Genomic DNA, 15,131 nt, shown 5'->3' on the forward strand with positions numbered 1-15,131 from the left:
CACCTTCACCATTTAGCACCCTAATATGTTATTTTTCATTGCTTATGTTATTAAATTTTCTTCACCTTGTTTATTTAATTGTTTGATATAATTATAATGCAGGCTAGATTTAGGCGAATGGCGAGAATGTTACAGTCCTTGATACCGTGTCATCATGTGACCGAGGGTACTATTGCACATCAGGTGTCGGTGGACCTGCTTCAGATTGCTAATGAGGGCATCGACGAATATTCCCCGACTAGGAGAGGACAGAGGCATGTGTGTGGTAGACGGTCGACGTCTATTAGATAGGACTTTGTATTTCATAGTTTCATTTTCATTTACATGTTCTTTTATATTGGTTATATAGATGATTCAATATTTACATGAATATTGATATCGCTTTCACTTTTTATTAACATTTTCTTTTTCATTTACATGTTCTTTTATTGTTTATAGAGATCATACGATATGCTTTAGAGTAAATGAATAAGTACTTAAATAACAAAAAGTAATAGTGTATTTTTACATATCTTCATACATAATATAAATATCACGAATCACCTAAGTCAACATATGATGTCTTTACGCCCATCAATTGTGCAAATGCTTTAATCCTACTAGTATAAATAGATGAGCACGTTCGTGCCTCAAGATAACATTGGGTTGAGGAGATGATATTCACCATGGACAAAGGACAACCTTCTTGTACCTTAACCTGCATTATACAAATTACAATAGTTAATTGAGTGATAAGTAATTTTAAAATGAAATCACAAAATAATACAATTACCTGCACGAAATGACATCCATGAACATGTCCTATACAAATTAAGCGATGTTGAGTTATATCAGAAGGTGGTGTGGACTAAGACTGCACCAACAAAGAGTTCCTCAGTTCTTCTAGTCTATCATAGCTTCCTACTACGCTTGCATATTCATCACGCATTCACTGAGTTCTTTGTACAAATCATTTCTGATAACGGCCATGAATCTTCTCCGAGTCCCAACGACGCAACAATGCATCTATATCTACGGTGACCATCAGCCACAACACCAACAACGTCCATAATGAAGGGGTGAGTAGTAGAATGAAACTGGTCTATGATTGGAACTCTCACTTTCTTCATTGCATTTGGCTTTGATTGTAATTTACTTCTCACAGATGAAGATTCTATGGTTGAATGAAAGGCGTCCACATGCTCAAAATATGATGGATCCCGTGTAGTAGACCTTTCTCTTCGTTGAACTTTACTTTTTTGTGCACCCTTTGTCTTGCTTTATGTAATGTAGGGACCATTGATGTCAATGTAGGACAAGTAATGTCAAGTAACTTCTGCTTGATGGTGACTTTACCGCCAATGTCAACCTCATTGAATGGTTCTTCTACTTGTTTCAACTCATCTTTAATGGATAACTAGGGCTCGGTTTCATTTAATTCAACATTTGAGAAATGCAATCTTCGCCACATGACATGAAATTCACTCACAGGGATCATACTAGGATCATACCGTGTTAATTCACATGAACAAGGGACACCGAATGTACGTCTCAATACACATCCACACTTTGATGAGTCCAATCCTATCTGCTGCACTCTTTCCAATTCCTCAGCAATGAGATCCAATGCATATCGAGAGACACACCCAATAAGTTTTCTATATTTGTATCCTTTGAAAGGGTCACTCGTGAGCAACAGACTTCTTTCAAATGACACCTTAATCTTGTTGTGTTGTAGGATAATGACGTTATGAATACTATCCCAACAAGAACACAAATCACTCATACTATTGCCCAGAACTTTCTTCAGGCTCCAATGAGCAGACTCAACCTTGAAATAAATAAAAAAACCATCAACAAGTGCAAATAAATATTTATCTACAAAACAAATAAATAAAATAACATTACAACATACCTATTTGTGGTTGTGTTCCCTAAATGCATTACTCTATTCGTCCAGAACTTTACAAAGTATGTACTGTACGGAATAATCCAAGTCTGATTCACATATTCAAAGAACAAAGGCCATGAATTGCTCACATATTGAAGACCATTCACATACTCAACAAACAAGCTCTCATCACACAATCCATAACATTTTCCCATGCATCCATCAACACATCCCAAACCTCAGTAGAATGAACTAACATTTTGCATTTAGCTTTAACATTTTTAAGGATGTGGAATCGACATAACATCTAATATGACTCAGTGAATACATTTGCAATGGCATTCCTCAAAGCCAAGTCTCGGTCAGTGACAATGACTTTAGGATCACCCTCAAATGTTAAAAATAAATCTTTCAGCTTTTCCAAAGCCCATGTGAAATTACTCTATCTTTCAGTAGACAAGAAAACAAATGCGGTTGAGAAGGTTAACCCTGTAGACGTCATGCCCACAATCTCAAACAATAAAAGTCTATATCTATTTGTTTTATATGTGGAATCCAAAAAAATACAACATTAAATGAGTTTAACAATTTCACCGCATCAGGATGTGTCCAAAACAAGTCAGTAACGACCTTTGAATCGTCGGCACACCTACTCCAATGAATGTACTTATCTCGGTCCAACAACATCATAAGCTATTGTAGTTCAGTTCTGGACCCTCTCAATGATCATTTATACGCTTGCCTTGCGTTGTAGAATTGTTTAATCGTTGTGACATTTCTATCATTATTTTGTTCGAGGGTTAATAAAATATTTGCAAGTGTAACTTTACTCTTTGTCATATCAACCAGTAATGATTGCTCACTCATATTTAACCTGCCAGCATAAGGGTGACCAACTAAAGTTTCAGCCAACTCATGGTTGTGATGTCTACACATCACCTTCAACGCCCATTCGTCCCCATTTGAACATGGTTTACCCTTTAATCTAAACGGACACTCACATTTACGAGTGTCGTATACACTAGCCATCACATCGGCTTTGTATTTCTGATATTTCTCCCCTCTTTCACATCCAAGTATGACGAACGTTTTTCTTTCCAGTACACTAGTAACTATGTCAAATCTTACTATTACCATAACAAATCCAAAATCATAAGTCATCCCTCTTACCCATTTAATTAAATGCTCCCGTGAACGAAATATTTCATTTGTGGTAAATTTATTTGTCAAATCTCCCTCTACAACTTCGCTAATGAATGAAGAGAAATCAGATATCAAACCAGAACCAATTTGAGAATCCATATGAAGATATTCATCCATTTTAAACAATAATCACCTATATAAAATTATAATGAGTCTTATTAACATAATTAATAACTAATCAAACAAATATAAAAATATTAATATAATTAAATTATATATTTCATATAATTAAACTAATAAGTAATTTTTTATATAATTATAAAATTATTAAACAATTAAAGAATACAAAAATCATATATAAAAAATATATATTATACAAAAACATTAAATTTAAAAACTAATTATATATAACGTGCAAAATACAAAAATATAAATATAAACTAATAACAAGATCTTCAAAAATACATTATTAAAATACATCAAAAATATATTAAAAAATAATACATCAAAACATATAAATTACATTATTAAAATATCTCCAAAATTAATATAAAAGAATAAATTAATAAAAAAAAACCTAAAATAAAGAGGTAAACGTTAAGCAGATGTGAGCATCCTTCAGCGGATGTCAACATCCGTTTAAGGTAAAACAGATATCGACATCTGTTTTACGCTAAACGGATGTTGAATTCGCTGACGGTGGATGCTCACATCCGTTAACGTTTACATATTTATTTTAGGGTTTATTACACACCTAGACGAAGCTTTGCACTACACCTTCACCCTTTCACCACTGCACCTTCAACCACCACCAACCTTTGCAACCTCCCACTATACAGACCACCTAATGAAACTCCACCACACTCTCACAGCACAACCAAAAAATGAAAGGAAGAAGTCGAATGTTAAAAAGAAAGAAGAGCTTGTGTGCTTGCCACTGCATGCATATGTAGGTCATTACTAGAATGTGTAGGGAGTGGGTAAAAGTTTAAAAATATTAAACCTAAAATAAAATTTTACTGAAGGACAAAACAGTAATGTGAAGGTGGAGGGAGTAAAAGGTGGTGATGCAGGGAGCAACGCATCAATATAGTTCACGTAACAACTTTCAACATTGGGTGCTAAATTGGGCCACTTCATTTATTTTGGCTCTTCCCATATCATGGGCTGGATTTCATTCGGGCTTAGAAGTGTATCAGGTGTGGGTTAAAACCCAATGTATACACACTTGTCTAGAATCGGGTATAATTAGGAGAAGTTTAAATTAATTTAAATTAAGAAAAATTAATAAATAAAAGATGATAAATATGATTCACTTTAATTTTAATTGAATTAAATATATGTATATTATTTTTAAACAACTTGATTTTGTCATTTAATTTTGGTTTCGTAAAAGCTCAGATTTACTTTAAGGATATCATTGAATAGTTTTATAGCATACTTTTACTCTGTCTTATCCTTGAAATTGATTTCGTACAAATACATACACATAATGTCAGAGTTTTGAATAATAATGACAATAACAATCGTAACAACAGTAATTTATAATATAAGTTAAGAAACTTTTTCACTTAATTTGAAGTATCATTCTTCTGAGAACTATGATAGGATGTTTGGTTTTGCTTGTAATAAGGGTGAAGTCATGAATTGTAGACTGTGTTCGTTTGGGTAGATTTGGGGGAGATGATTTGAATGAATTTGAGTGGATTTGAGGGTAATTTTTTAGTTGTTTTTTTGAGTGGATTTGTGAGTAATTGAGAGTGAATTTGGAAGTAAAGTTTGTGAGAATTAATGTAGGATTTGATTGATGTGATAGATTTTAAAAATTAGTTTAATTGATAGAAATTAAAGATTACCAAAATGCCCCTAGTTATAAAAGTGATATAAAATGTTATATTTAATTGTAAAAATGTTTATAAAAAAAATTATGAATAATTTATAAAATTAATGTTTAAAAATTATAAAAATTAAATAATCAACTTATTTTTAATAAATTAGAAAATATAATATACCTAATTTTATTAAAATGTATATCTTTTTAAATTATAATATTAAAATAATTATTAAAAAAACTGAAAAAATATATACACGTTCGCGTGCAAGCAAAATTCATTCTTTTCTGTAACCGGTTACACTCTGCTGTAACAGGTTATTAATGTGCATTTTTATGTTAAGCATGGCTGAACGGTGTGCTTGGAAATTTGATAATAGTACAGGGTAACACAGTCTTTTCTGTCCAAATCAGCGCAAATCTTCTCAAATTAGCGGGATGGTGATAATGTGCAAATCTCGCAAATCTTCGCTTTTTCCTCCGTTCAAATCGTCACAAGCGAACATCATTTATGTATCAAATCTGTCTTCGATATTTCACCTAAACAGCGAAATACCTTCAAACGAACACAGCCGTAAAGAAGATGTTATGTTTGTATGGTTTGTTGAGTCCATGTTGGAAGTGGCAGACGAAACGCAAGAAATGAGCAAAAGGAGAGAACAATGAAAGAAGAGAGGGAGTGTTTGAGATTTGTGACATATAAGCATGAAAATTCCCACCCATTCTGCGCGTGTCAGACAAAGTCATGGTTTGCCCATTCATCCGATACACTCAAGATAGATACGTCGATAACTTTACATCACAACTCTGTCCCACCAACACAAACTCCAAATTATAAGGATTGCAACTAAGCAACACCAAACACGCCTTATTCATTCTATCACTTCAAATTCAATTCTTTAACAATGCTAAATCAGTCTTCAAAAATCTTTAACTATTTCTTTTCAATCCATTAGATTATAAACCCAGTCTATGCAGATGAGATTCAGTATTCGTTAGAGTATGAGGATAATTGGAAATTGGAAGGAGAGTTCCATGAAGTGGCCTTTTCAGAATTGAAGCGTGTGTCTTTTTGAGTGGTTGGGTGTTGGTGCCCAAACAAAAAGGCTAGTCTAGGTGGTCCTATATTTCGCATTTATGGTTTCTGTCTGCCTTGCACGCTTGCTACACTAACGCATTCATACCTTCGTAGTATTCATTTCCCACTTCTTAGCTAAAATTAATCAAATTTCCACCCATTGCTAACAACCCATCTATTCTTGGTTTTTTTCCCTTATAGTTATGCATAAGAAGTAACTTTAAGAAATAAAATTAAATTTGGACAAGTTGACATAACTTTATAAAGAATAACTTTCATAAAAATAAGTTTTTAACTAAAATAAAATCATATTAAGTTAAGAAGACCTTCATACAAAATATTTTTTTCTGCAATTTGATATAACTTATGTGTTTTATAGAATATAATGAATTTATATGATGATATAATGACTTTATTTTTTTTTATAAAAATGTGTTAAAATAATATCACGCTGTAACAATTTTAGTTTTTTTTATAAAATGTATTAAAGTCGTTTTACGTTATAATTACTTTAATTTATTTTTGTAAAAGTTAATTTGACACAATTTTATTTCAGTTAAAATGACACATTTTTTAAGTTGAGTCCACTTAACAATTTACTTAAGTTCAATTTTTGTTTTAAAAAAGTTATTTTATTATTGTAATTTTAGAACAAAATTCCATCAGAATGACAAAAAAATACCTTTTTTTTAATTGGAGGAGATTAGTGTAATAAGATTTTTAGAATCTCAACAAATTAGTAAAACGATATTTAAAAAAAAAATTCTCAATTTTGACAATGGGGGATCCCATTGTTAGTGACAATGCTAATAACATTTAACGTAACGCACATTACTATTTAATTGGAAAGATTGCGAATGAAAGAAAATTGCAATGAACCTGATGAAGGGGTGTGATCGATCCAGGTGAAATTTTGTTGGAAATAAGACAGTTCCACTGTGGCCTCTAAAATTAATTACAGTGAGAGTGAAAGGAAATGGTGCTTGAATTATTTTTCTGAAACCTAGAAATGGGAGTGAGTGGGTTGTCATCATTGCTTAGTTTTATTTTTCTTCGTCACTAACCCAACAACTACCTTGAATTTTACGCCCCAATTAATTTTGTTCTGAAACCATGTGAAAGAACAGAGATGAAGGTGGAGAATTTTTAACGCTGATGATACCCTCTCATGTGGAAACTTGAAAGCCTATGATTACTTGTTTTCCGTCTAAAAGCATGTGATCTACAAGTCCAGTTTGGCCAACTGTTGTGTACTTGTAAATCCTAACGTTTTCGCTAAGATGCATAGACCTGACTTCATTAATTAACTCCATTTTGAACTCTGATTCAGGAACTCAGCGCCATAGGAATAAGTAAAGTATCAATGCTGCATGTCAATTAAAAAAAACATTCAATGAATGAGTTGACTTTAAGACATGACCTAACTTCCTTCGACTTCAAAAGGAATAAATGGATATGACTTTGTGCCAATTTTTAATTGATTATACCACGGAGAAGTGACTCTATCACAGCCCCAGAAGGCAGTTTCCACAAACTTATATATCCTGCTGCAACAGACAGATGATTCCACATATACTGTAAAAGATTTAATTTTATCCAACAAACGTTTTCTTTAGAAAAACCAATCATGATAGATATGTAAATGTATCATATATTAACGCCAAACTGAAGGAGTGTCTTGCAATGTAGACACATGTTTGGATGACTAATTGAAAGATGTTCAGATATTGTGTGTATTCCTTCTGAACGACCACAACAGCAGAAGATGTAATGATCTTCAAAGGCATTACCTGCCAACGATATATTTCTTTTCTCAGTTGATTTGTGCTTCAGATACCACCAAACTAGGACACATTATTTATGTGTGTCACGTTTTATTCGTACATTTTAGAAAGAAATGGTTAAAAATAATTTAAGTACGAGTCAAAATCTTAGATATATAAAATAAAGTTAAAAATTATTTATTTTAAGATTTTAAGTTAAAAAACATACAAATATCTTATATATATATATATATATATATATATATATATATATATATATATATTAAACTAAAATAATATATCTACACCCATCATAAAAAAATATACACCGATGAGAAATAGAATAGTTCCAATAGTAGAAAATAACGTGGTTACTATCAGTTGTCTAATAGCAAATAATGGAGTGAGGCAAGGTCATCATCTGTCTCTCCTCTTTCCCTTTAAATCCTTTCAATCAAACGCAAATTAAGAAGCTGTGGCAGTGAAAGGTAACCATTGTTCAACCTATAGTTCCGTCTTTTCTTATTATGTTAAATAAAATTAGATTCTGTTATATGGATCAGATCATTGTGTGACTGCCAAGTTCTGAATCACTAAACATTTAATTAATTGCGAGTAGTAAACAGCCATACAGGTCCACCAGAAATGAACCACGTGCACGATGCATGCATCCTCGAGTATAACGATAACAATTTTCAGAATATATATATATAATATATATATATATATATATATATATATATATGTGTGTGTGTGTGTGTGTGTGTGTGTATGTATATATGTATGTATAGGAGATAAAAGATGGATAATTGGTATGATGTGGATGGGGTGGCCATGAAAGAGGCCTTCTTTTGCTTTAGCTATAAATCATCGTCCTATTCAAAGAGTAAGTAAATCAATGACATCATGGGTTAAGCAATTTCATTAAGTGGGACCACCATCACCTGAAGCTACGGAAAAACAGGGTTTTATGACTCTCTCTTTCAGCAAAAGGTTTACATTTGATGACAATTCAATGCTGTAGAAAATTACAATTCCTATTCCCCGACTATAAATTTAAAGTCTTTTTCAGTTGAAAGGAGGAAAAATAAAACGGAGTTTAAGTTTAGAGTGAGTTGTGAATAAGTAAGTTATGTAAAGTTGGGGAACATTTTTGGAGAAAAATTCGGGTTATGAGGCAGTCATGAAAAGAAAGAAGCTATAATCTATACTAGGAAAAGTAGAAGGAGGTGAGTTAGATGCACATATATCTACCTACCACTTTCACACTCTAATAATGTGCTCTTACATGGCAGCCACCACCATGCATCCCGCAAAAAATACTTAAACAACTTGCATCATAAACCACTTCCATCACACTATTGGCTCTATAAACCACTTAAGATGCCTCAATAAAGTGAAATAAATAATTTAAATGCTTTTTGCTTAGAGTTTGTGGCGCATTATGAATGAATATTTCTGTCACTAACTACCTTTTCCTGTCATATATAATAATATACTAAGAATTAAGAGTATTTGTAATCAGTTAACTCATTCAAGAAGAATTGGTAAAGATCGTATTTCTCTTCAACGACTACTTTTTTTAAAGAGTGAACTAAACTTTTGGTCTGAAGTCTGCCATGATAAATCGTAACCATATTGAGCTACAGCAAGTTGATTATTTGGCACATACGTTTACTTGTGATGTAGGTATACTATAGGGTGACTGCATGTTGATGTGTAACCCTATTATAAACAATCTTTCTTCATAGATGAGGATATACTTTTAATCTACCTGTGAGTTTCTGTTCACCTGTTTTCCCTTAAATACTAAAATTATAAAACGGGGGCGATTGATTGAAGAGCAAATTAACGAATCATGATAAGGAAGATAAAGACTACCCTTTATTTTACTGAATCCAATTGAACCGTTGAATCTATGTTTGTAGGAGGAATTCATAATGAATAACAAGGATGATGTGATACATAAAAAAAGAAATGAAAAAAACTGAAGCTTGTTGAATTGGCAGTGCTTTTTAGCCACTTTGGATTTACAGGCGATTTAATTTAGAAGACTAAAGCAGTTAACATCAGTGACGAGAGTTGAAATGAAATAAGGATGAAGGCTTAAATCACACGGAAGAAACTTTAGCAAAGACTAAAGAGGCTCACCTAATTCAAGATAATACCTTTTTCTATTATTGATGTGGGGAATCCTTTGTGTAAGCTTTGTCTCGTATTAACTTAATTAGTGGGAAGAAAAATGTGATGTAACCCCTACTTCCGGGGACGTTTATAGTTAGGATTCGCCTCAGTAACATGGTTTTGTTGCCTCCCCTCTTACCTAATACTGTTTCATTTTTCACATTCACATTCACCCAAGGAGTTAACCTGTAGAAAGAAGCAACGGTGTTAGGGTTAATAATGTTCCTTTACCCCCGCAGTCAAATCAAACCCAACTGTTGAATGAAAACCCCCATGCTGATTAGAAAGAAACCTTTTTAGCTTTATTCTTGTACTAAAAAATCTCGACGAATTAATTCTACTAAAATGTTTCATAAAGAATATAGGTAGTGTAGTAAAATGTAATTTTGTTTTAAAAAGTGGGAGAATGTTCTAGCGTAGAGTAGTACGTAGGTAGCGATGCGTTGGATGGTTGTGTGTTGATTACCTGGAAGATTCTTTGCCGCGTGTCACACTCTTTCACCCATAACCACAACTTCATCATCAAACTTTTGCCCCGTACACGTCAAGCCACGGGTCATGCACCACCACCCTTCTCAAACTTCTAAATCCATCGTCTTCAACTCTCACAGACAATTTCTCTAATTAAAAAAATACAAGCACCACCCACGTGTCACAATTGGACCATCAAAGAATCTACACATGTATCACCTCCTCGGCTATGCCGGATTACCTAAAACAAAACCTTTCTTCCTCTCACTTTACTTTCTTCTTTTCAACTCCTTGTTATCCCTTCGATCATCATTTTCTCTCAATCAAACATATTCCCCAACATTTTCCTTCCTTTAATAATTCCAATCTTTTAGTCAAGCATGCACATTCCAGCATTATGATCCCTAATTACAACACTTTCTAATTACTCAACTAAAATTGTTTCAAATATTTTAAGAACCCCGTTGCTTTTATTAACGCCGGGTTAATTTTTATCACGTTTTTAATCTATTTTATGGGGAAAAAATTGAAAAAGAAGATATGTAATGTCGACATAGGAGGACGTTGTGGTAGGGCATAGCATAATACGTGGAGGAATAATTTCCGTGTAGATGGCAGTAATTAGAAAAGAACATTAAAAAAAAAAAAGCGAAACACGGAAGTAGTAAAAAGTAACGTGTTGAACAGGCATTTCTCCACGTTAAACGTGTGACGGTAGCACGCACGTGAGACTAAAAGCATGCCGAAGTCGGTCTAAAGCAATAAAGTTAAAAACCCGCTAATAAACTTTAACTAATAACACATTAGACGGGTAAAACATGTACAAGGAAATCAAAAGGTGTGACAAGACACTTAACGGCCTTCACCTGTTGGGGGATTGGATTGGGATTTGGAAATCTCTATCTCTTATTTCTCAAAAATTTGAAAATAAAAATACTTTAAAATATTGTCTTACCTTTTAAAAATAAATATATTTAAAATAATATTTTTGGTATTTTTAATTATTTTTTGAGCCGAGTCAACGGAGTCTTAATATTAGTTAAATGACCTGGTAATAAAACTGCTCATCATCACATTTTGCTGATTCTTATATTGTATATTGAGTTTTACATTTCATTTTTAAACTTGGGAACAAACACAACAGTCCATTTTAACTAAATGAGATGAATGTATGGTTCAGTGTGGCTAATTGAAGGTATCATTTATTACTTAAACTTTTTGTAAAATGGATCTAAAATCTTACAGTCTAAGAAACATTAATTGAAAATGAAAAGTCAAAACAGTTTCCTTAAAATCTTAGGCATTCTCCATCAGGAAACATTTCACGTTAGAACAATTAAAATGGGGGTCTCTCTGACCGTGATTATTTTGTTTCTCTTTGCAGGGGATGACACATCTTTTCCAAATTCAGGAAGTTTAACAAAAATGCTTTAGTTCAGTGGGAGTAGGATCGAAGTCCTTGCGGTAAAAGAACACGTTTAGAATGACTCCACTAATAGCTGTAACTTTATTATCTCATTATTAGACCCATCAACAATTTGCCAAGCCAAGAAAGTTCCCAATAAGTCGCACTAACCTCTTCTGTTTACGACAAACCCCATCTATGCTTTAGCTAATAATAATACGTTCATTTTACACGCCCACTACTCAAAAGTTCGATCAAACACTCCAAGCCCTACGATTTCTGCCTCGGGGAATCTACCCCCATGATCGAGAGAACATCAAGAGATCGAAGCCGTCAATAGTGCTCAATGTCATCCGTCAGATCCAAGAGTAGGGAACCGCCCATAGAATTATCGTTTTTCTTTTTAATAGAGGCGGCTGACCAATTCTCTGTTTTCGAGAACCAATACAACTTGGCTTTCCCAAATCCCAATCAACGTTTGACACGTGTAAACGCTGACGAACCCTCCCCATTTAAGCCGGCTGCAGTGGACCCACTCGTTGGAAGCTTGTATTACCTTCGCCACTACCACCATTCACCGCCACTAGACAAAGGTAACATTTTAATACTGGGAAATTATAATTAATTAATAAAAAAGGAGAAAAGTATTTGCAATAATATAGATCTTTATTGTGCTATTCTCATATAATTTAGACATACTACCTATTTTCAAGAAGTACATTGTCATCATTTCATTTGTCCTCATCCCCAACTCACTTAGCCATTATGTACATCCTCTACCCCAAAACTTAGGTATAATTACCTTAGAAACCAAACCTATAAGTCCTTATCATCATCTTAGCTAGGTCGAAAAGAGCCTTGCCTATTATTTTGCTACACGCCATTGTTTTGATCACTGCACCATCAACTATTTCACAGGTGTCTTATTTTCACTACTTCTTCACCCTTTTCCAGTTCTATTGGACTTTATATATATATATATATATATATATATAATTATATACAAGACGCTAGAAACTGCTACAGGAAACATTAAAGAACAGAAGGTGACAGTTCCAATACTGGCCTAGAAAAGCTCGAGTAGTGGAACGGTGAAACCTCGTCGAAACACTTGCATTAGCATTATATTTATATCCAAGGGCATTATAGCAAATAACCTAAAAATACCCACTATCTAATACTCTATGATTAGTCCCCCCATTGGGGCTCGGTGCGGTATTCCCTTTCTTCTCTTGGCAGTTCTGTAATTAACCGAAGTTGGAGGTGGAGTGGACGGTGTGAAGCTCTGAACTTTGCAGTTTTTCTGCAGGCCATGGACGCTGTTGCTACTGTATGAATCCTCAGAATCTGATGACATTGCCGTTGACTGCTTCTTCTTCTTCTGTGGGTTCTTAGATGTCCCAACAATCTGCAATCCATATTCACATTGATTAATGAAAAAAATTTAATACGGACCATGAAAATTAAGGTTGTTGAGGACATTAGAGTTAGACTAATTAAAGGTTAAAAGTCAACATTCAAATCCCAAGATTTCAAACGCGGGTGGTTGTTTAATGCTCTGAGGAAATTAAGGCAAAAGAATAAATTGAAGGATCCAAGAGTCCCGTGAACCAAAGGGTACCCATTTTCATGGCTGTGATAAAAAGTCAACTCATTTCAACTAAAAGGTGTTCTTTGCTCCTTGAAAAGAAAGCAAAGCAAAGTCCAAATTTTCCCAGTTTGCCTTTTTTCATTTTTGCAAAATTCCTAAGTCAGAAGATTAAACAAGGAATGAAAGACATTGGTGGTAGTATGAATACCTTGCAACCAAGAGAACAGAAGCGGTAAGAATCAAGAAGGCTTCGCTCGCAGACTTCACATGTGTTTGTGACCCCTTTTCCTGGCCTTGGCTGAGGCCTCTCGTTCAAAAACACCACCCTTGCGCTGTTGATAATGTAGGTTTGGACACCAGTGATGTCCAACACCTTCTGAATCTCAGAAACCCTGATCACATCATGGTATGAGGACCTCCTAATCTGTCAACAGTTAACAAAAAAAAAAAAAACATCAGAAGAGAATGGTTAAACGTGAGACACACTACACGCGTTGAGAAAAACTAAAAACCACCAAAAGCTGACATTTTTTCTTCCACCGTGTGGTTACTTTCACACCATTCTAGGAGTTGGTAAATGCAGGAAACGGTTGGACGAGGGACAATTGACCACAGAAATTGAAAATAGAAACCAATTAATGATAGTTCGAAATTTTTGCAAGGAAGGAAAGGTGGGACTTTTGGCCAAAAATCTAGAAAAAATTGGGAAAGAATCTAAGTATCCCCATAAAAGGAAAAGGGGTGATTTTGATAAACAATGACTGTTTGAGACCTGAACCAAAATGTGTCAGATAGAAACTTTTTGTGCAAAACTTCAAAAAAATGATGAATGGTGTGACAAACCTGGATTGCACGGTGATCCTTGTGGTGGGCGAGGCAGAGAGAGCAGAGAGGGCCGTTCATACAGTCCAAGCAATACATGTTGCATTCACTCTTGTGAGAATCAGCATGTAACTTGCATTGAACAAAGAAGCTCTCTTTGAGCAGTGGCTTCAACCATGGTGGCCATCTATTGTCCTCATCATCGGGACCTCCAGCACCCTGCTCAAAACAATCAAAACCAAAAACTTTACTTTAATCACCCTCCAAATAAGAACAAAACAAAAGACAGAACCCCAATGCCTCTACGAGAAAAAAACTAGAAAACAACATTAGCTAGAGCCATGAAGAGGAAGTCGATTGAAAGAATCTAGTAAGGTTGCATACCATGATTCTCCGGTTCTTGGGCTTGATTTCTCTGACAGTGGTGTCATGGTTTTCAATAGCCATGTTGGTCGGAGGGAGAGTTTGTTTGGAGAGAATGTGATTTGTGGTTTGAGGGAAGAGTGATGAAGTTTGAAGTTTGAAGTTTGAGAAGTGGAGAAGAGTGGGGGCTATGAGGGAGGGAATGGGTTCTTGTAGGACTTGGAAGCGGTAGATGATGGCGTTTTAGAGAGAGAGAAAACGAGTGAGGGTAGGGGTCGTTCTTATCCGCACAAAGTCTTCACCCAAACCTAGCGCCGAACCCGAACCACCAAGATGCGTTGGGCGTAAGGAACCCACCTCCTTCTTTCCTTTTTAATCTTCATTAAATATTAACATATCTCATTTTTCACAACTCTCTCTCTCTCTCTCTCTCTCATCTTATCATTTTCTTTAATCACTCTCCTACCTTCATTTATTTCTCAGTTAAAACATTTTTCTTTTCACTGTGCCAAGCTTATTTCGTCCTCTTCCATTATTAACAAACTAATTTATTAAACTTCTTAGTATATATGGTAAAACATTTGATATTTTCTCAGGGCTACTCAGGTAC

General features: G+C 34.3%; 2 protein-coding genes across 2 annotated transcripts; both read right to left on the reverse strand.

Moving 5' to 3' along the window:
- Positions 1-1,396: 1,396 nt before the first annotated feature.
- On the reverse strand, positions 1,397-3,190 carry LOC148192309 (uncharacterized). The gene is made up of 2 exons (XM_088098575.1): positions 2,717-3,190; positions 1,397-1,810 (listed from the first exon to the last, which is right to left on the reverse strand). The coding sequence occupies exons 1-2, from the start codon at positions 3,188-3,190 to the stop codon at positions 1,397-1,399; spliced, it is 888 nt and encodes a 295-aa protein (XP_087954701.1).
- Positions 3,191-12,392: 9,202 nt separating this feature from the next.
- On the reverse strand, positions 12,393-14,770 carry LOC124840648 (protein RGF1 INDUCIBLE TRANSCRIPTION FACTOR 1-like). Its single transcript, XM_047316733.2, has 4 exons — positions 14,543-14,770; positions 14,180-14,377; positions 13,545-13,760; positions 12,393-13,153 (listed from the first exon to the last, which is right to left on the reverse strand). The coding sequence occupies exons 1-4, from the start codon at positions 14,603-14,605 to the stop codon at positions 12,920-12,922; spliced, it is 711 nt and encodes a 236-aa protein (XP_047172689.2). The 5' UTR covers positions 14,606-14,770; the 3' UTR covers positions 12,393-12,919.
- Positions 14,771-15,131: the final 361 nt, after the last annotated feature.

This window comes from Vigna umbellata, chromosome 9 (assembly GCF_029865625.1).
Source record: "Vigna umbellata cultivar VRB3 chromosome 9, Vumbellata_1.0, whole genome shotgun sequence".
Taxonomy (NCBI): domain Eukaryota; kingdom Viridiplantae; phylum Streptophyta; class Magnoliopsida; order Fabales; family Fabaceae; genus Vigna; species Vigna umbellata.